Source organism: Gambusia affinis, linkage group LG01 (assembly GCF_019740435.1).
Source record: "Gambusia affinis linkage group LG01, SWU_Gaff_1.0, whole genome shotgun sequence".
Classification (NCBI taxonomy): domain Eukaryota; kingdom Metazoa; phylum Chordata; class Actinopteri; order Cyprinodontiformes; family Poeciliidae; genus Gambusia; species Gambusia affinis.
Window position 1 is genome coordinate 40,083,380 of NC_057868.1, and position 21,827 is coordinate 40,105,206.

The 21,827-nt window shown below is 40.1% G+C and overlaps 1 protein-coding gene across 2 annotated transcripts; it reads left to right on the top strand.

Annotated features, from left to right (window-relative positions):
• The first annotated feature begins 1,203 nt into the window (after nucleotides 1–1,203).
• LOC122830182 lies at nucleotides 1,204–21,699 on the top strand. Of its 2 annotated transcripts, none has more exons than XM_044115376.1 (24): nucleotides 1,204–1,647; nucleotides 5,928–7,047; nucleotides 7,823–8,074; nucleotides 8,592–8,750; nucleotides 8,911–9,009; nucleotides 9,592–9,853; nucleotides 9,934–9,993; nucleotides 10,071–10,177; nucleotides 11,538–11,666; nucleotides 11,750–11,857; nucleotides 12,192–12,324; nucleotides 12,808–13,305; nucleotides 14,430–14,474; nucleotides 14,550–14,629; nucleotides 14,983–15,095; nucleotides 15,165–15,348; nucleotides 16,250–16,334; nucleotides 17,003–17,148; nucleotides 17,274–17,364; nucleotides 17,695–17,843; nucleotides 17,922–18,007; nucleotides 18,601–18,670; nucleotides 18,760–18,881; nucleotides 19,614–21,699. In XM_044115376.1, exons 2-24 carry the CDS (start codon nucleotides 5,986–5,988, stop codon nucleotides 19,840–19,842), a joined length of 4,269 nt encoding a protein of 1,422 aa, XP_043971311.1. In that variant the 5' UTR covers nucleotides 1,204–1,647; nucleotides 5,928–5,985; the 3' UTR covers nucleotides 19,843–21,699. The 2 variants fall into 2 exon arrangements, with proteins under 2 accessions (XP_043971311.1, XP_043971394.1); XM_044115459.1 differs by lacking the exon at nucleotides 1,204–1,647 and adding an exon at nucleotides 2,521–2,538.
• Nucleotides 21,700–21,827: the final 128 nt, after the last annotated feature.

Consider the following 21,827-nt stretch of genomic DNA (forward strand, 5'->3'; position numbering starts at 1 on the left):
CAAGTTTTTTTTTGTCTAGTTTCTAATTCAAATACATCAGTACACTTGAAATAATACAAAACAAACGTATAAGTTACATTTCAGCAAAATATATAACCTTGTTTCAAATAAATAATTCCTTATGATTGATGAAAAGTTCTAGTTCCACTGCCAGTTTATTTTTCTTTTAACAAGACAGTTTTCCCATGTTTTAAGTGAAATAATTTACCAGTGGAACTGGTACTATTTTATCTAAGGATTTGTTAACTTTAAACAAACTCCTATCTTGTTTCATTGTAATAATGATGTTATTTGTGAAAAGAAAAACATTACAACTCTTACAATGAAAGTTAATTTCATAGTTTGTAATTTCTCTGCAAAATTTTCATTTGGTCCTCACCAAATGAGATAATTCCTTTACCTGTAGTTTCTATCTGGCTTTCTAGATCCAAACTAATTATGATCAATAATTTGAATATTTATATGGTTGACTGGAAAGCAAAGTTTTGATTTAAAATAATTTAAATCTTTTTTTGTTTTGTTTTTTTGTTCGTACACTGTGATTCAGACTCCAGTCCAGTTGGTGGCGGTAATTCTCCATATAAAATGGCTGCCAACTGCCATAAAACCAAAAGAATAAGAAGTTAGTACGTGTTGAGGGGAAGATGGAGATTTGGGAAAGTAGATCTCCTTTCCAGCAGGACAATTACCCTAAATAATACAGTCAGAGCAACAATATTATGGTTTTCATATAGCAAAATTATGATCCACCCAAAGTCTAGGCTTAATCCTGTTACGAGTATTTTTTATATCCATATAGCCGAATTTGAGCTGTTTTATGAAGAATAAAATGGGAAAGTTTCAGTATTTAGATGATAAAAGCTTATAGAAAAATGCCATCAGAGTCTGAATACAAATAAACATCACACTTCTCATGGGTTAATGTTAAGAAACAAAACACAGAGTATCCTCTTTCTTCTACGTCACAGTTAGGCACTACTTTCCGTTTTCTTGACATAAAATTAATACAGTGTGGTTTGCATTTCTAACATTAGAAAAAGTGGAAAAGTTAAAACGTTGTGAAAACTTTTGCGAGGGATTGTATGTGTTTGAACTCAACAGTGGAAACGGGATTCGTGAATTCAATAATTTTTAACGGCCCTTCGGCCTTCTTTTAAAAAAGGGAAGATCTTCATTTGTTGGCGTTTATAATGCGCCTGTCGTAGTAATAGCTTAACAAAAACTGTTTCAGAATTCGTTTATTGAGGAAATCGGTGTAAAAATGAGCTTTACGTAACATTCGCGTTGATTTTAGCGTAGTTTAACTCCTATCACTTTAAATGCCCTTCATTTGATGTTAGCTAGAGGCTAACTACAATGGCGTCTCGATCTGGAAAAATCTAGAAAGATTTGCTTGTTTTTACACATTCTTGTGTTCTATCCAAAGGCCGAGAATTACATTAGACATAGTTTAATGGCCTACTTTGACAATTGTTGGCCATTAACCAACAAATATCTGAGCGGTTAGTACTAGCGGTAAAACCGAGGAAAGGTTGTCGAAACCTCGCAGTGGGGGACCGGGGCTTTGCTTTCCGCGGAAGGATACACTTTTTGGGTTATTTGAGGGTTAGACGGCAAGAGGTAGCGAGGAAGGACGGATCGGCGTGGGTAAGTTTAGCGTGTCTTTTTAAACACATTTCCCACGTGTTCATCTAAAATCTAACCATTGAATACCAGATAAAATCTAAACACACTGACAAACATTCTACCTTGACAATTTAGGCCGCTGTTTAATCGAAATGTAGCTACATTATTTGGTTTGGTTCACTAAACTTACTTGTACGCAACAAACGACGCAGAAACAAGCATCCGATTGGAGTAAAGGGTTAATACGCTGTTTTTGTTGACTTGTGACGAGCTCCTTAAATTAAATAATTACAATGACCAAACTTGCACAAAGTTATTCTCCCTTGTTTACAAACTTAAAACTTTTACCCTATTTTTAAACGTATGAAAATTGATATTTTGTGATTGTTTGGTATTTTTACATGTTCTTCAAAACAATTTTGAGTCTTGTTTGTAAAAAACTGAAACAAGACGATTTCAGTTATTTCTTTAGTGAATGGGCCAGTTGTGTTTTAAACCATCTTTAGGTTCACGTTTAACCATTCTAAACTCTTTAAATTTTGATTTTTGGCGTTGGTATTCTGGGCCATTTAAATACTAGCTATCCGTAACTTTAGGGTTACAATAAGTTGTAATTTGATTAAGTTTATGTTGTTCAATATTATCAATCTTGTGTGATTGGTGAGCGAAAGTTCAGCTAAGGGTTCATTGTTTCGTTTGGTATTGTTCTTTCCACAATCAATCAATCAATCAAACTGTAGCGAACGAAAGCAATTAGGTCATCACTTGATCACGTGATGCTTTTCGATATAGGACTTTAAGTTTCGTTTTCATTCAGTTGGTGTGCAAGCGATAATAGGAAAGACAAAGAACTGAAATACGGAAGAAATGGACTTCTAGCAACTCCTAACCTTCTGTTTGGAGAGGCATACAGTATGGACAATTAAGTGAAATATTTTTGTGTTTGTTTATGTGTAATAAGTTTCATTTGAACAATTTATATAAGGTAACATGACGGTTTTACTGATGTATATTTGTCACCGTGTATTTTATTGCAGTGTTCACGGTGGTCTTGGGCATTTATGCGACAGAAAATTCATTTAATAAAGCCTTTGAAACCATCAGTCGGATGGTTGCACCTTCATCAACCAGTGAGAAAAAGTTGGGAGCAGCTATACAAATTTTATTTGTATAGCACATTTCAGCAGCAAGGCATTTCAAAATGTTTTACATCAAATCAAACACAAAAATACAATGCAACACAGAATCAACAATAAAAACACAACATCAAGTCAGATTCCGTCAATAAAATTGCAATTGATTACGTTTCAAATACAACTCTAAACAAGTGGGTTTTTAGTTGAGATTTAAACAAGTCAGTGTTTCAGCTGTTTTACAGTTTTCTGGAAGTTTGTTCCAGATTTTTGGTGCATAGATGCTAAATGCTGCTTCTCCTCGTTTGGTTCTGGTTCTGGGGATGCAGACCAGAACCAGAACCAGAACCTGAGAGTTCTGGAAGGTTGATACAACAGCAGCAAATCTTTAATGTATTGTGGTGCTAAACCATTCAGTGATTTATAAACTAACAGTATTTTAAAGTCTATTCTTTGAGCTACAGGGAGCCAGTGGAGAGACTTTAAAACTGGTGTTATGTGCTCTATCTTCCTGGTTTTAGTCAGAACTCCAGCAGCAGCATTCTGGATCAGCTGCAGCTGTTTGATTGATTTGTTGGACAGACCTGTGAAGACGCCATTACAATAATCAATACGACTGAAGATAAACGCATGGATGAGTTTCTCTAGATCTGGCTGAGACATTAGTCCTTTAATCCTGGAAATGTTCTTCAGGTGATAGAAGGCCGACTTTGTGACTGTCTTTTTGTGGCTCTGAATGTTCTGGTCAGAGTTCATCACTACTCCCAGGTTTCTGGCCTGATCACTGGTTTTTAGTTGTAATAACTGAAGCTGTGCACTGACTCTAGATCGTTCCTCTTTAGGTCCAAAAATAATAACTTCAGTTTTGTTTCTGTTCAGCTGGAGGAAGTTTTGGCACATCCACACATTTATCTGTTCTAAGCATCTGTTCAGTGATTGGATGGATTCTGAGTCTCCTGGTGACATCGTAATGTAGAGCTGTGTGTCATCTGCATAGTTATGGTAGCTGATATTATTTCCTGTTATAACCTGAGCTAGTGGGAGCATATAGATATTGAATAAGAGGGGTCCTAGGATTGAACCTTGGGGTACCCCACATGTGACCTTTGACCTCTTTGATGAGAAGTTTCCAATTGAAACAAAGAAATCCCTGTTCTTTATGTACGATTCAAACCAGTTGAGCACTGGACCGGAGAGTCCGACCCAACTCTCCAGTCGATTCAGTAATATGTCATGGTCAACAGTGTCAAAAGCTGCACTGAGGTCCAACAGAACCAGCACTGTGGTTCTCCCACAGTCCGTATTTATATGGATGTCATTGAACACTTTGACTAGGCCAGTTTCTGTGCTGTGGTGAGACCGGAAACCAGATTGGAAGGAGTCAAAGCAGTTGGTTATTGTTAGGAAGCTATTTAACTGTTTGCACACAACTTTTTCAATAACTTTGCTGATGAATAGGAGGTCAGAGGTCGGCCTGTAATTCTGCAGTAGTGATTTGTCTAGATTGTTCTTTTTTATCAGTGATTTGATTACTGCCGTTTTCAAAGCCTGGGGGAAAACGCCTGATGAGAGCGATGAGTTTACTATTTGGATCAGATCAGTAGCAACAACAGGCAGAACTTTCTTAAAGAAATGTTCTAGAGTTATAGATCTAGAACATCCAGACAGCAGGAACTGGAGCTTAATTGACTTATAATTTCCTCTAGGGTTTTATAATTAAGTAGTTGAAATTGGGTCATTTTTCCTGTATTTGTTTTGTTTGGGTTCAGTGTTGGTTCTGATTTTATAGAGGATGTGCAGATTAATCCTCTGATTTTTTTGAATTTTCTCTGAAAAGAAACTGGAAAACTGGTTGCAGGCGGCAATAGACTGAAGTTCAGGTGGTAACGTGATAGGAGGATTTGTGAGCCTGTCAACTGTTGCAAATAAATCTGGAGCATTGTCCCCGGCTTGCCCGGTTCCATGTTTTCTGCGCTTTTAAGCACATCTTGGAAAGTTATTTGGATTGTTTGTATTGGCTGAAAAGTTACCCACTTCAACCCGATTGGTGGAACCGTCATCACGTCACTGCGTCGCCACCAATTGGAGACGCGTAGGATGTCAGAGCCGTTTAAATGACCCTGACGGGAGTCGGAAGAAAATGGACCTTGTCGCAAAAGTAACATGTAAATTGTTCGCAATTTTCACTCCACCAGAAATACTTATATATGATATAAATTAATTTATCATTTTGTCATATTTTTTAGGTAGAAGATATTCCTTATTTATTTATAGATTTTAGTACTTTTATCCTGTCTAGTTTCCCTCTTTCTTATGAAAACAATTCTCGTTTTTAATAACGCTGTCTTTTTGGGGGACTTTTTACACCAGTTAACAATTAATCAATTACTAAATTGGTTGACAATTAATTCAACAATAGATTAATCCCAATTTTTTTTGGACGATAAATTGTCCCAGAAGTTATTGCGATAAACAATAATGTTAAAAACAAATTTTCCAGTAATATAATGGTAATAGCTTAATAATAGATGAATTATTATTAAGCTAATAATTATATTAATTAATATTAATTATGTTAATATTAACATAATTGATATATTATTATTAATATGAATTAATATATTATTAATATAATTAATTAATATTAATTATATTAATTAATATCATATTAATTCATAATTATATTAATTTTCCAGTAGTATAATAGTAATAGCTTAATAATGGATGAACACCTTCTCAAAGATGAATAAACGTTATATCCTAATAAACATTTAACACAGGAACTGGAAGACTTTTAAAATATCCTAAACAAAAGAACGGAAACAACAAACAAAATAAATTCTAAATCTTTGTAAACTAAATTGTCCTCCAACAAAACGGCTGGTTGAGACCAAAACACAGACTGAAGAGTTTTATCATCCAGTTTTTGTTAGAAAGAGAGAAATCCTAAATAATGCAAATGGAAATGATTGAGTTTGTTTTAATCTATTATGTAATTAATTGATTTATTGCTGAGTGCAGCAGCCCTAATTAATCATGATTAATCCAATTAATCGTTTCAGTCTAGTATGATGGTTTTGGTTATGTTCCAATGAAACTTCTGATTTATTATAAAATGTTTTTCATCAAAGAAAATAATTTTAAAGGATAACTCTTCCTTTTTCTCAGGTCCAGGTGAGCATTCGTCCCGCCTGCTTCTCCCAGGAACACTGAACTTCCTGTAAATATGGATTTTGCAGCAGTGAAAACACGCCAGAGTTCGGATGTGATCTGTTTGACGTCAGAAGATGACGAGGACGTGGTTTACATGTCGACGGATCAGAAACCTGTTCTGAAGCAGGAGGCTCAGGTGGAGGAGCAGATCCGGCGCCTGGACAAGCAGATTCCCACAAACGATTTGGTGAACTTCATCAGAACTTACTTCCAGGATGAAGTTTACTCAGCGGAGCCGGAGGACATCATGGCGGCCGTCGCCGACCGGCCGTACTGTGTCTACCTGTACGTAGGTGTGGATCTGGGCGCGGGACGCAGCGCCAGCGTCCTGCTGATCGGATACTTCGATGAGGGTTCTTGCCAAAGCGTGGTGAAGCTGCTGCACACTCTGCAGATGAGCACCGACAGCGCCGACCCTCGCCAGCCGATGGACACGGATGCCATGGCGCGCGTCGCCGACTCGGACGCCTGGCTGCTGGTGGAGGCGCTGCGGAAGTACGAGCTGTCTCTGTCCAACCTGGCGGCGTTCTACTGCAGCACGCCGCAGCCGGGCCTGAGCCGGGTGTTTGTGTCGCAGCTGCAGGCGTTCAGCCCCAAGCTGGTGTCGCTCTGCAGCATCCCGGGGATCGCGGAGCGCACCTGCCAGGCCGGACTCACCGCCGCCTTCATCCACACCGTCGACCTCATCACAGACGTCCACCGCCACTACTCCATCTGCCCGTCCGTCAACGAAAGCCTGAAGGAAGTGTTCGCCGACACCGGGCCGCACGTCCCACAGTATCTGTTCCTCGCCCACAGCGTGCAGAAGATGGCCGCCCGGTGGCAGGACCTGCAGGAGTATTTTAAATCGCTGAATGAGGCGGCGGCGTCGATCCGGAGCCGTCTGCTGGACGACACGGTCCAGCTGCAGTTCCTGTTCCTGTCCCACGCCTTGGAACCCCTCAGGGAGCTGAGCGAGCTGCAACGGGCCGGGATGGCGGGGCTGAGCATGGAGCTGCAGCTCACCTCCATCCTGATGCAGTCCTACACCGCCAGCATCTGCCGGCCGCACGCCGTCCACCGCTTCCTCCTAGGGGTGGGCACTTACCGTATCGCTTATCACTGGTCAATAATAATATATATCGAAATACACATGATCCTTATCAATACATAAAACATCCCATTCAATATTTACATGTTATTGTTTATATATAGGGCAGAAAGACTCTTTTACATCCTGCTGCTGCTGCAGAACGATTCCATTAAATGAAACCTGGAGGAGATGGTATTATAAGTTCAGTTTTAACTAACTTACTGACATTTAGTGATGCTCTGGTGAAACAAATAATGGAGAAAATAATAAAAACATTTCAGATAAAACTGTCAGTAGGACTGGACAATAAAATCAACAATATGTTGCAAATAGACATGTGACCAATATCAGTAGATAATATGTTGCATAGAAATTCAACATGTAGAAAATTCACTGAACTTCAACCCAGAATGTTTTGGGGAATCAGCCAATCAGCAAAGAGCGTGGCATTAACCCGCTCATTCTTTGGTTGCCTAGCAACAACCTGTTGAGTAACTTCCACAGCAGTTTAATGTTTCACCTCATAACTGCTTTAAAATAAAAAAAGAAACAACAAGGAGAGAAACCTGTGGGTCAGAGGAAAGGTCACCTCACCGGTTTGTTGCATTTCAGAACAAAAAACTAATAGGAAAGTTTTTCTGCTTGTGGTTCTGGATTCTGCAATGCAGTTATCTAAAAAACGAAGTGATGTATTTTATCACTGTTTATATTTATGTTAAAATAGTGTTACAAAATATTGTGATAAATTTCTAAGTCCACGCCGTCCTCCGCTCTGCAGCGGGAGCTGGACCTGCTTCACGGAGACGAGCTGCTCCCCGTGGCCGAGGTGAACATCGGGCCGCGCGCGTCGGACTTCATGGGGGCCTTTGGGCCGAGTCTGGGGGAGCAGAACCTGGCCCGGTTCCTGAAGGACGCCCAGGCGTTCTACAGAGCCGCTCTCCAGAGTCTGGTGGAGAGCATTCCCGGCCCGCTCGGAGACGGGACGCTCAGGAACATCGGGCTGATCCTGAAAAATCCAGAAAGTATCACAGTAAGAATCCCACCGTCCTTTACCTCCTGGATGTTAGAAATACTTCTGAACTGATTAATCTCAATCAATCGATTATTGAACCAATCATTTACCAATTTAGTATTCAGAGTATGCAGGCTAAAACTTTAATTTGGTGAAATAACACTTTGAGAGCAGTAATTAAACTCCACATATAAATAAATTTTGCATTTAAGATGAAAAAAAACTTTTTTATCTGCACATATTTTCCATCCAGAACTCCTCAGGTGCCACAGTTTTAGCTTCACCTGGTTCAAATCCGTAAAATTCTCCTATTAAAGACTTTTGCTAACCAAGCAGCAGATCATTCATGTGCTGTAGGAATTATTAAGTTGTCTGTTTTATGTTGTGGCCCCCCTGGGGGAACCTGAACATGGTTAGAGCTTGCTGTGGTTTTCTGGTGAACTCTCTCTCTCTCTTTCTCTCTTTCTCTCTGTCTCTCTGTCTCTGTCTCTCTCTCTCTCTCTCTCTCTCTCTCTCTCTCCCTCCCTCCCTGCAGGAGAAACATTTTCCCTGGGAGGTTTTGTCAGTGATGGCCGTCCAGCTGGGGCTCTGCGCCGCCGGGCCTCCAGAGGTGGAGCTGGAACGCAGCTGCTGCGATTTCAGGAAGCTCATCCAGGAACAGAGCAGCAGTGACGAATGTAGCAGCTGGGTGAAGGTTAGAGGTCAAAGCTGGGATTAAATGTGGCGTGGAAATGAAGTGGTGAAGGTCGTTGTCTGGGTCGTTTGTCCACGGCGCCTCAGAAAGATGGAAAATTCAGTTTATTTTGGTGAAAAGTTTCAGATCAAACCAGCAGTCTCTGCTCTTGTCTGTGCAGATCTTGAACAAAATGAAACCGTGGCCCACTCTGCACAAGCTGTTTCTGACGCTCCTGGCGCTGCCCAGCTCTCTGCACCAGACGCAGGTGTTTGCTAAGGTGAGTTGTAATGTGGCTGCTACAAAAGCCATATTAAATTCACATTTACTTAAAGAATGGTTGGAGGTGGCCTGAGTGAGCAGCAGGGACTGTTTAACACAGGTCCTGTAGTGAGTTGGCAACGCGCTTTAGCATTAACGTCTTAGCATTAACGTCTTAGCATTAACGTCTTAGCATTAACGTCTTAGCATTAACGTCGGCTAAATACCATGTTGGTGCAGCTCATGAGTGTCGTTGGTTTAGCATTTCAGCTTTATCTTCCACAAAATACTGTTTGTATTACGCTTTCACATTAGCTTATGCTAAATACTGTCCTTGTATAGTAATTTAGTGTTGGCTTCCACTAAATACCATGTTGTTATAGTATATGAGTTTTGTAGGTACCTCGCCTTAGCATTAGCCTGTTGATTCAATGCTTTAGAGTTAGCTTTTGCTTAATACTGTGTGCAGCGCTTTAGCTTAGCTGATGTTTATTATTAGTGCTTTAGGGTTAGCGCAGCTAGCATCAGAGTTCGCAGTGCCCACCACTGGTTTTATTGTCACTGCTGTGAAGATCTGAGTTGTGTTTGTTCCTCTCTGAAGGCCTACAAGTACCTGAAAATCCCTCCCTACGGGGAGAAAACTCCCGTTGCCTCACCGTGCACGGAGGTCTGGGGACGACGATCGTCAGTCGGTAGGAAGAAACTGGCTTCTTTGGAGGCTTTTAACTGCCAGAAGGTCACAGTGAAACATAATGAGAGTTCATCAGAGGACGATAAGAGTCCTGCAGCGAAGCCTTTAATATTTCAGAAGATGAAACATAACAGGAGTGTGGATGAGATGGACTACACAGACAATTCCTCAGGTAGGACTCCCCAGTTTACCTGGACGTTAGCTGGGTCCGCTGTAGCTCCATTAGCTTACTCTCTGGCTGGGTTTTATCAGATGTGATCGACATCACAGAAGAGCCTGTGAAGTCTCCAGTCGCCCAGCGGACAAAGACGAGTAAGACGATAAACGTGATTTTTTTCTACATCTTTCTGATTCACTGCAAGTCCTGCTCATTTAGTGTCGCTTTGCAGGTGAAGGAATTCATCAGGGAGAGTTTATCTTCATCGTGACGAGCGATGAGGAGGATCTGATCTGGGATTCGACAACAAAACTTCCGGGTTGTGAAGAAAAATCCGTTGTAAGTGTATTTCTGATGAACATGGGGAGGATTACAGACAGTCAGGGGTGCCCAAAACTAAAGTAGTCCAATTTTTCTTTTTTGTTTCTCGTTCATCATAGATCCAAAATATAAAATGCATTTTGTATGTTTGCTGTATTAAAAGAAAAAGAAATCTAGGTTTCAAATTCAGGCTGGATTTAACCCATTATTCTCAGATAGAACAGCAGGATTTAGGTCACTTTTCTAAATGCTTGATATTTTCAGACAAATTCTGCAAATTAAAGATGCATTATTATGTGTTTCCAGGCACATAGTTGAGTCATTTTATAGGATATTCATGAATTTGGGCTGCCCAGTACATGTGGTTGATTTTTTTTATTTTTTACAATTATAACCAATATAATTTTCTTAGAATTGAAAATGTTACGTACAACACAAAGTTTTTGTCTTTTTATTTCCAATTCTTTAATAATAAGCAGAACCAGACCAATCCAGAGATTTTTACTGAAGAGTCAACTTTGCAACTTTTATTTAATTATTAATTAACTATTTCAAAAAAGTTGTTTTTTAATAAAAATCAACTTTTTTTCATGTATCGATATTATTCCTCATCAGAAACACACCTGGATTGTTGCTTTGATTCTTTCGTTCATGTTTGAGAAATCCTTTGATCTCCATGGCAACCATTCAGCTGCTGAACGCCTGGATGGATTTAGCTCCGCCTTCAAGGATGAAGCTTCTCCCCCACTCAGCTCCTTCAGACTAGCCAGCAGCAATTAGCAAACACCTGGTGGAGCTGCTGAGCTCATTATAGCATCGGGGTGTCCAAGTTGTGGCCCTAGGGCCATTTGTGGCCCTTGAAAGGATTTCGTTTGGCCCTGGGCTACAAGTCAAGAATGATAAAAACTTGGCCAACAAAACAGAAAACAATTGATGACCCTAAAAATTTGTAAATTATCAGTTTATCCTTTAATAAGACAGCAGTCTACTATAGCCTTAATGATGTACAGATTAGTCAGATTTCCTAAAAAATGTTTAATGTTGAGCAGAAAATCATGGTTAACTAATTTTTGCTTTTTGAATTTTGTGGCCCACCAGTGGCAAGAAGTTGTTGTAGGAGCTGCTTCTGAGAGCATCGCTGGTAAAAGTGTTTTTAAAGGGTTAACATAGGAGCCATGCTGGGAGGACTTCCTGAAGGCGGAGCCTCAGAAATCACAGGAGCTTCGTAAAGAGACAGAGACCCCATTCAAGGCGACCCCATTTCTTTTACGTCGTGTTTGACATACAAGATATTTTTATAACAGCTGAAGGTAGCATAGATACTTGATTGTGCTATAAAATGGGTTCATGTGCCTGTAATTCCTGTGTTCGCCTGCAGGGGGAGCTGGTTTGGGGTCAGATCGAGGGTTTCTCCCCGTGGCCCGGCGTTGTTGTCCCCTTCAAAGCCCAGGCCCATCTTCCTCAGAAGAGGATGGTGGAGTGGTACGGCCAGAGAATGTGCTCTCAGGTCATTGTTTTCCGCTTCATTCTTACTGGTTGGTCGTTTTTCTGCAGATGGTAAAACGTCCGCCATGTTGTCTCCGATTGCAGGTCAGTGTCCGGTCTCTGAAGCCGTTTGCTGCATTCAGCCAGTATTTCTGCGCCAACTCCTTTGCAACCCTGGTCACCTACCGAGAGGCCGTCCTCTTGTCGCTGCAGGTCCGTATCCTAAGCTGCTCTAGGCGACCCTACAGACTAGTGGCAGCTGCTTGTTCTCACATAAGGTGTGAGAGACATTTCAAAACATAAAACTTTACTAAATTTTTGTTTACTTTGTCCCTGCTGTAGACTTTATTAAATTGTTAAGAATAATGTAAAAGAGTGAATTGAAAGAGTTGTTTTAGTTCATTTGTATCGATTTTATCTCAAACTGTGTTGAACAGGTCAAACATCAGCGAACGCATCGTGTTTTTTATTCTCTTCTCTGCACAGAAGCAAATGTTGCCCTTTATTTTTATTTTGTGGTCGAAGCATTTCTGTTTGTGTCCTGCAGGAGGCAGCGATGCGCTGTGGGAAGAAGTTTTCTCCTTTGCTCCAAGACAGTGAAGAAGTTCTGAAGCAGGTTCTGGACTGGGCGTTCGGAGGCTTTCAGCCGACCGGCCCGGATGGACTCAAACCCAAACAAGGTGCGGCCGCGGATATTTAACACTGGAGCTGGAAAACATTTAAATAGCCTAAGTAACTAAACAGACACAATAAATAACATGAATTATGAAGTTTCTGTAAACAAAATTATACTTCAAAATAGAAAATTTTGTCATCCAGTTTCTTGTAGAAAAAGAAAAACAATAAATCATCCAAGTTGAATCAAGCAGTTTATTAAGCTCAGTTTGATATTCAAGATGATTTAAAATCAGATCCTATCCAGTCAATTAGCATGCATGTCTCAACTAAAAACCCACTTGTTTAGAGTTGTATTTGAAACGTAATCGATTGCAAATTTATTGACGGAATTTGATTTAATGTTGTGTTTTTATTGTTGATTCTGTGTTTGATTTGATGTAAAGCACTTTGAAATGCCTTGCTGCTGAAATGTGCTATACAAATAAAGTTTGATTTGCTGTGTGTGTGTGTGTGTGTGTGTGTGTGTGCGTGTGTGTGTTTTCCAGGTGTTGTTAAAACATACACCAGGCCAAAGGTGAAGAAGAAACTTTTTGAGAAGTCCATCCCAGCTCCTGCATCCTCCACTCCGAATAAGAAAGACGGCATCGAGATGAAACACGTAGCCGTCTTACTCAACAGACTGTCGTGCTCTCCCAGCGATCTGCCCTCCAGCTCCAAAACCAACGGAACCAACAGGGAAACCGGACCGGGTTTTGCTGCAAAAAGGTCCAAACCTCTGACTCCCTACAGCGGGAAGCAGGGAAAGGAAAGATCCCAGATGGAGAAGGACAATTGGGACGCAGAGTGGGACCAGGTGAAAAGCAAATGGCAGAAACAGAAAGTCCGAGGACGGAGCCTGAAGAAGAGCTACAGCTGGCTGACTGGAGAGGATAACGACATGTCGCCAGACTTTGTGCCACAGAGGAAGAGGAGCTACACCAAAACGTATAATAAGGTCAACGTGACGAGCGGCGTGTACACGCAGCCGGACCAGAAACTCAGAGGTAGGACGGACATCAACTGACGGTCGCTCCATGACAGATTGTTGGGATTGTTAGTAGTTATTTGACTCAATGAAGGAAGTCCACTACCAAATGGAAGTGATTCTAAAAACGTCCCCAGAGCTTAAAGCTGACCTATTATATTCCCTCGATCAGGTTAGGATAGCTCTATGGCCTATACAAAACATGTTCATTACATTTTGTGCACAAAATCATTCTGAGATAACGAGATTTCAGTCTGTTGAGTTCTGCTGAATTTGAGCTGTTTTAGGGTCTCTGTCACTTTAAATCCTTATAAGCTGCTGGCCACGGCCCCAAATTCAACGTTTACACTCGTTTGTGAAAATGGATGAGGAAACGTATAACCGTACATCTTTGAAAAGCAGAAGTGGAGCAGCAAAACCAGCTGAGCAAACATGCTGGAACTCAGCTCATGTTGCTAGGTAACGGGCAGAGTTCTGCTGGGGTTGCTAGGTAACGGGCAGCAGCTCATTTGGATTTAAAGTGACAGAGGCCCTAAAACCATAGAACTATCCTAACCAGGGAAACATAGCAGGTCACCTTTAAAAAGTAAGAACCGCAAGACAGGAAAATGAATCCAGTTAATTGCAGGGCATGTAATCTACTGCATTGTAATCAACAACCATATGGCAAGCAATAATGTCAAATAAATGTGATACACAGCCTCTAGTAGGCTGAAATAACATTATAGCAAAATAATATCCCACCAGAGTTTTAATATTTCCAGTGGAAACCAGAAGTAAAAACATTACTGCCTGTTTTCAATTAGCTTTTACAAATTTAACTTAAATTTTTCCCTAAATTCAGTTTTTAATCATCCAAAATTCCTTGTTTAACAACAGAAACCATTTCTAATCATAGGTTTAATTAACAAAACAAAACAGTCCAATAGAAAAATAGATAAATGCAGTATATTGAAACTTACACGTTTTGGCAGCAGGAAGCTTTCTTCTTCTACTGAAGCGAAGGAGGACTTTGCTAAGCTAACATTAGCCCAGATGGTGCGCAGAGCAAATATCCAAAAACAGTTTTTCTCCAGCTTCATAAACAAAACAGAGGAAGAGTGGCGGTTGTTATCCGTTGTTGACCAAATGATCTTTCTACAGAGAAGACCATCAATCAGATCCTGGACCTGAACCTCGACATCGAAGGTCGGTGTTCGCAGTGAGACTTTATCTGTCGTCCTGTGAATTTAGTCTCACGTTTTCCCGCCGTTTTACCTCCAGATTTCTGTGTGTGCTGTGGAACCAAAGAAATCAAGATTTCCCACCCGCTCTTCAAAGGAAGCCTCTGCTTGAAGTGCAAAGTAAGTTCCTGCTGCAGCGGAAAATATTTTAAACCAGCGGCACAAAAAAACAGTTTTTTACGTTTATCACAAACTGCCTGAGTAAAGATGGCCCCCACGATAGAGGCAGTGGCATCATTATGCCTCTACCTTTAGATTAACTGAATAACGACTCAAAACGACAATATTGTCGTTTCTCGCAGTAACATCTGGGACAGTTTATCATCCAGCTGAATTTCAGCATCATGTCTGCCGCCTATTTAAAAAACAACAAGGGTGAAAAGCTTCTTGATTGGTTGCTGATTCTCATTTGGTGTTGCTACAACAGTCCAAATTAAAGCTGTGGTTTAAAACTCTGCTCTCTGCTTCTGAAGGGTAACTTCATGGAGACGCTGTACCGCTACGACGAAGACGGATACCAGTCCTACTGCACCATCTGCTGCTACGGCATGGAGGTCATTCTCTGCGGACACGATGGCTGCCACAGGTTGGTCTCCGTCGTCCCTGGCAACCCACGCACAGCAGGGGGTTTAGTCTCTGTCCGTTTGGTCTGCAGGTCTTTCTGTGAGGACTGTCTGAACATCCTGGTTGGTCCAAAGACGTTTGACTCTCTGAAGGCCGTGGACCCGTGGATCTGTTACCTGTGCCAGCCCCACCAGCCGCACGGCGCCCTGGTGCCCCGGGAGGACTGGCGTTTCCGCGTCCAGGAGATGTTTGCCAACAACAGCGCCATGGAGTTTGTGAGTTCAGCTGATGGTGACAGTGTGAAAGCGCCCTCTAGTGGTCCTCCTGGTGAAGATGTTAAAAAGTCTTAAAGGGCATTATATTATACCTGGGGTGTTGCGTTGATCCTTTGATCTCCATGGCAACCATTCAGCTGCAAAACGCCTGGGTGGACCTAGCTCCGCCTTCGAGGCGCCGCTCCTCCCAGCTCCTTCAGACTAGCCAGCAGCAATTAGCAAACAGCTGAGCTCATTATAGGAGCTGCTGCTCAGAGGATGACTTCCTGGAGGCGGAGCTTCAGAAACAGCAGGAGTTCTTAAAGAGACAGAGCCCCAATTTGAAGACAGTCAAATTTTAAAGTCATATAACATTTTTACAACAGGTGAATGTAACATATTTACATGATTGTGCTATAAAATACCCCAAAAAACACATAATACTGTTTCACACCTTTTCAGACCCTAACAATGACTTTTTTTTAAAGCAACAAAACTTTTTCTCAGAAAATAGCAACAAATATTGTAATTTTTAAAAAGTGACAAATTTAGCAATTTGTTTATCCACAACAAAAAGAAATGTATTTTTATTGACAACTGGTGGTTACCTACCTGATTACTTTGGGATTAATAAAGTGTTGTTGAATCTGGTTTCCTATAACTGGGACTCTGTGCAGCAGCCAGAGTTTTACTGCATGTTCCAGACAAAAGACAAAAGACGTCTGCAGCATTTCAGTTTGGCTACGAAAGAGGGAACGTTTCTTTTTGGATTCTGTGCAGTTTGAAGGATTTTTGCTCCTTTTTGATGTGTCTCCATAATGAAATTGCGACCCGATCACAGAGCAGCGTTGGTGGGATGAGGATGTGAAGTCAAACATCCCTCAGATTAAACGGTGATAAAGTTCATGTGTTGTTGATGCAGGAGCCTCATCGGGTTTACCCGTCTGTCCCCATCAAGATGCGCCGACCGCTGCGGGTTCTGTCGCTGTTCGACGGGATCGGAACAGGTGAGCGTCCGGACCAGCAGAATGTTCTGATCACTTCAACGTCATTCCTCTAACTTCTTATGTTTTGTGCCCATTTGTGTTCTTGGTATTTTGTTATTAATATTTTTTGTTATATTTTTAGTGAGTGTGTTCTTTGTATTCATTTTGTTCATATTTGTGGTTTTTGTTTTTGAATACTTCTTCCTTTTGGTTCTTTATATTGTTCTTTTTTTTGTATTTTTATTTACATTTTTCACATTCCTGATTTTTAATGTGTGTTCTTGGTATTTTCTGTCTATTCTTCACATTGCTGGTTTTCCATTTGTGTTCTTCCTCTTCGTATTTCTGCTATTTTTAATCTGTAGTGGTTTCTGTATTCATGTTCCTGGTTTTTGCTCTTCGTATCTACAGTATTAAATTTTAATAATATCTGTTCTCTCTCCAATCTGCGGTGGGATTATTGTTGTTTTTTTGTTAATTTTTCTGCTTCACACCAGAAGGTTAAACTTTTCTGAGAACAGAAACTGGATGTAAACTGAAACTGATTAACTGAATTTCAGTTTTCAGGTGAAGTTTTTTTAATGTTGGGAACATTAAACTAAATGCCAAACGGGTTTTTGTTTCCGGTTTATTTAACCAAATAAAATGAGGAGAAAATAAATTTTTTCTCTTTGCGTTGTTTTTCTCAGGATATTTGGTGCTGAAGGATCTCGGCTTCAAGGTGGAGAAATATGTCGCCTCTGAGGTCTGCGAAGATTCGGTTGCCGTGGCAACCATCAACCACGACAGGAAGATCATCCACGTTGGAGACGTTCGATTCATCTCCCAGGAGCTGGTGGGTTAAATCTGCTGCTTCTCTTTTCTGAAGAATAAATAAAAACATTTTCTGGTTCATTGCTTTCAACACAGAATGAAAAACGACTCATTTAAATAAATGTTATTTTAATATTTTAAACTCAGCTGGAGAAGTGGGGGCCGTTCGACCTGCTGATCGGTGGCAGCCCCTGCAACGATCTGTCCATCGTAAACCCGCTCAGGAAAGGCCTGTATGGTTCGTATTCCAGCCCAACGGATGAAAATATTGTATTTTATTCTCTTTACATAAATATATTTAAAAGAAAACCTATTTTTGTGTTTGAAAACATCATTTCAATTCAAAACTGTGAATCTCTTAGTAAATTGGTTGACAATTATTTCAATAATTAATCGCGATTAATCGATTTAGCCCTTGTAATAACAGCAGTAATAATGTGATTTAATGTTTAAACTTTATAAAATCATCCAAGTCAAATCTAGACGTTTTTCTACAGAGTGTTTGTAAATCAGAAAGCCTCTGGCCGTGGTCAACCTGACGGCCCGTTTCTCGCTCTCTTCCTCCCAGAGGGAACCGGCAGACTGTTCTTCGAGTTTTACCGCATCCTGCAGCTGCTGAAGCCCAAAGAGGAGGACGAGCGGCCGTTCTTCTGGCTTTTCGAGAACGTCGTTTTCATGAATACGCACGACAAAGTCAACATCTGCCGCTTCCTGGAGGTTTGCTTCACGGCTGCTGGCGCTGAGCCTGGAGCTGTGAGGGCGTCTGAGCAGCTGATGGTTTCTGTGTTGTTACAGTGCAACCCGGTGCTGGTGGACGCGGTCAAGGTGAGCCCTGCGCACAGAGCCCGGTACTTCTGGGGAAACATTCCTGGGATGAGCAGGTGAGGCAGCGGAGACACAAAGTCTGCTTTGTTTTATTAAAACTGCCAGAAAGAATCCAAAATAAATGCATTTTATATCCTCTGGGACGGAGGGACTCAGTTTGAGTTTAATGTCAAACTTTTGATTTTCACTCTGAAATACTGAGAAACGTTTTGAGCTTGTGAAAAATAATCAAGAAGTATAAAAATATTGTTGTAACAATTATATGTTTTATTATATTTTTAGTTTTTTCAATGAAATATATGTAAAAAATATATTTTCTATGTTTTTGGTAGAAATTTATTTTATACTCAGAAATTTGGGGGGGAAAAATAAATTTTTACTAAAAATGTTTTTGTAAAAACTACCAGCTAATCTTGCCAAGTCAAAATTGCTAAACATTAAATTATTGAACTAGTAATCTAGAAGAATAACTATTTTCATAATTATTATAAATAAACTGAGGAATAAAATGATTAATCGATTATTGAAATAATCATTAACTAATTTAATAATCGATTAATCATTAACTGGAGTACACATACTGGGGAAAAGTACATTTTTCCAAAAAGAATAACATACTTAAAGCAGTGACTGATCCAAAACCCGCCAGGCCCATCATCGCCTCCCAGAACGACAAGTTGAACCTGCAGGACTGTTTGGAGCTCGGCAGAGAAGCCAGGGTGAGAAAACTCACCGTTTGTCTCAGAGGTTCTGCTCCCGTTTCCGGCAGACTAAACTCACGACTGTTGGTGTGGCGTTTTATTTCCAGGTAACCAAAGTGAGAACGATCACCACAAATCCGAACTCCCTGAAGCAGGGGAAGGACGTGTCTTTGCTGCCGGTCGTCCAGAACGGGAGAGAGGACATCCTCTGGATCACCGAACTGGAAAAGTACGTTAATGTATAAACCTCTGCAGTGAGACGTCAAGATCCCGCCCCCGTTTACCTGCTGCAGGACAAAAAGCTGCTGGCTAATGATGACTAGCATTGGTTTCAGCTGTTATCAATATATCAGGCTAAATGCAGCGTGATATGTAAATCAACTACTAACTGTCAACAAAACAACTAGATAACAAGGTCAGAAAACAATTTAAGGAAAAAACAGAGAGGAAGGTAGTGCCATAATGCTAGCTTGACTATGACAACCATAACATGTAGATGTGCTGTGGAATCCAAGGAGTTTTGGTTCAGTTAAAAAAAACATAAAAATGGAACCAAAACACCAACTCTGACAGATCATCAGTGGAGCAGGGGTGTAAATTAGCTAATCTACCACCGCTGTATTAGCTTAGCTAATCTACCACCGCTGTGTTAGCTTAGCTAATATACCACCGCTGTGTTAGCTTAGCTAATATACCACCGCTGTGTTAGCTTAGCTAATATACCACCGCTGTGTTAGCTTAGCTAATAGCAACGGTAACTAATTTACCACCGCTGTGTTAGCTTAGCTAATTTACCACCGCTGTGTTAGCTTAGCTAATAGCAACGGTAGCTAATTTACAACCGCTGTGTTAGCTTAGCTAATAGCAGTGGTACTTCTTTACATTCCTTTCTTCATCTCTCCCTGTGTCATGTGGGATTGAATCGATATTCTCCAACGTTGGTTTTCCCTCTTCTCTCCAGGATCTTTGGTTTCCCCAAACATTACACCGACGCGAGGAACATGAACCGGCAGCAGCGGCAGAAGCTGTTGGGCAAGGCGTGGAGCGTGCCGGTCATCCGCCACCTCTTCGCCCCGCTGAAGGAGTACTTCGCCTGCGATGAGCTTCCTCCCATCACCGCCTCCTGCGTCTCCGCCACCAGCACCTCGCCGTCCTCGCCCAACTCCCCAGACCTGCAGCAGCTCCGATAGATCCGGAGCTACGTCACGGTTCTGTTTCCCGTATGGGAACACAGAAGTACGCAGCGAATGTGGGGTGAATGTAAATCACTATTTAACGGTTTATTATCTTTACAGTAAGTCTGTTGGATTCTACACTGCTGTTCACTCAGTACTCTAAATTTTAACTGAATAATTTCCGTATTTTGTGCAATTAATCATTTAGTTTTGCTGCTTCTGATAGGCAGCTGTTTTCCTCAGGAAATGTGAATGAATTCATCAGTTTAACAGTTTTTAAGATGGATGAAACAACCTCATGGTTGAAATATTTTTGGGCTGCACCTGCAGAATGTGAATCATGTGATGCTTTTTAAAACTACTTGACTGTTTTTATTACGTTTTATTCTATAACGTTTGAGTGTTGCTTTTTTAAAATCTAAATTCATTTTGGGTTTGAGATCTTCTCATATGGAGGACTGATCCTGCCAAAATTAGCCAAAACTTGTGGAGAAAAATTAAAGAACGTAATTGCACCAAATATTGCAACCAAAAAAATTATTAAAGTAAATAAAAACTTTCCCAACTTATCCGATTATACAATGCAATTATTCGTTTAATTAACAGAAGGGTAAATATGCAAAGGGGAAAAAATTACAGAAGAGAATAAATGTATGTTTTAAAAAAGCGGCAATAAATTAAAATGTGACTAAATAAATACACAATTTGTCAAAATCAAATGAGGGTGAACATTTTAAAAAAATTATAAACATGTAGAAAAAAAATTTAATAAGTGAAAATTATGAATAAAAATATTTTATGATTCTCATAAAATAAGTTGGGAAAGTTATTTTTATTTTTTGATTGCAATATTTGGCACATGATCAAGCCATTTATTTATTTCTGTCTTTAATGCCAATTTTGGCAGGATGAGTATTCCATACTCTGATCATTGCTTAATGAATAGGCAAAAACAATCATTTGAATTTTGTAAATCTGCAGTCATGTGAGTGACAGTTGTGGCGCGTAAATCTACCTCAGTATTGACCTGCAGTGCCTTAAACAAGCTGTTCAGTGCTGTTTACCTGCAGATCCGTTTGGGTCATAACTGTTTACAAACTGAGCTAATAGATTTAGAAAAATGTTTAAATGACTTTATTCCAACTGCTGAACCAAAAAACATCTAACATACATACATTTCCTTTTTATTTCTGTGAATTTTATAAACACAGTTTGATGCATTTCTACCAAAATCATGTTGATGCACTTTCATTTTTTTAAGCTAGCAAACTAAACCTAATGAGAGAAACAAGAATAAGACGACAAAACTCAAAAGATGTTCTGAATATGTTCAAACCCTCCAGATTCACCCTGTTTGTGGTTCCAGCAGATTTATTAAACGTCTCTTAATTTTGTTCTGCAGAATAAATCTGTTATTAAAGCTTTTAAATCAATATTGGAGCAAACAGAACAACCATCAAGTAACTGAGGATTCATCTTTTTTTATTACGTTTCTTACAAACTACTGTAATTCAGCTGCTTTTTGTCATCATGATTCCTTTTTAATAGATATTATTGGTAATATTGTCACTGACGGAACTGTTATGAATGAAATTGAAATGTTGGTTCCGATGTTTACATTTTATGCTTTTGTTTTTAATGTTTAATGCTAAAAGTAATGATTTGTGGGACTGCGATCCGTTTTATTGGTGGATCTTTTTTTTCTTTTTTTAAATGTGAGCAAAGTTCATTCAATGCTTTTGCACATTACCTCAAAGGGATTAAATGCTTGTTGGCTGTGTGAAGGTTTGAACATGTATGAACACAAAATACTGTCCTGTTTGGCTCTACAAATGCTGTTAGTATTTGGAATAAAATTTTGTAAACATCTGATTTCTGTTCTTATTTGTGTCTTTGCAAAAATCTTCATTCAAATGTCTGTAAAATGTAATAATTTCCCATCTCTATGGGAAATTATTTCTTTCCTCCCAGGATGGATTTTCAGAAAAGAAAGAAAGTTT

Excerpts from the sequence above, each read along its gene's own strand:
- LOC122830182 (XM_044115376.1), top strand. The coding sequence starts at position 5,986 with ATGGATTTTGCAGCAGTGAAAACACGCCAGAGTTCGGATGTGATCTGT. Across the intron at positions 9,994-10,070 it reads CGCCCAGCGGACAAAGACGA|GTGAAGGAATTCATCAGGGA; the intron begins GTAAGACGATAA and ends GTCGCTTTGCAG. Across the intron at positions 14,475-14,549 it reads CCTGAACCTCGACATCGAAG|ATTTCTGTGTGTGCTGTGGA; the intron begins GTCGGTGTTCGC and ends TTTTACCTCCAG.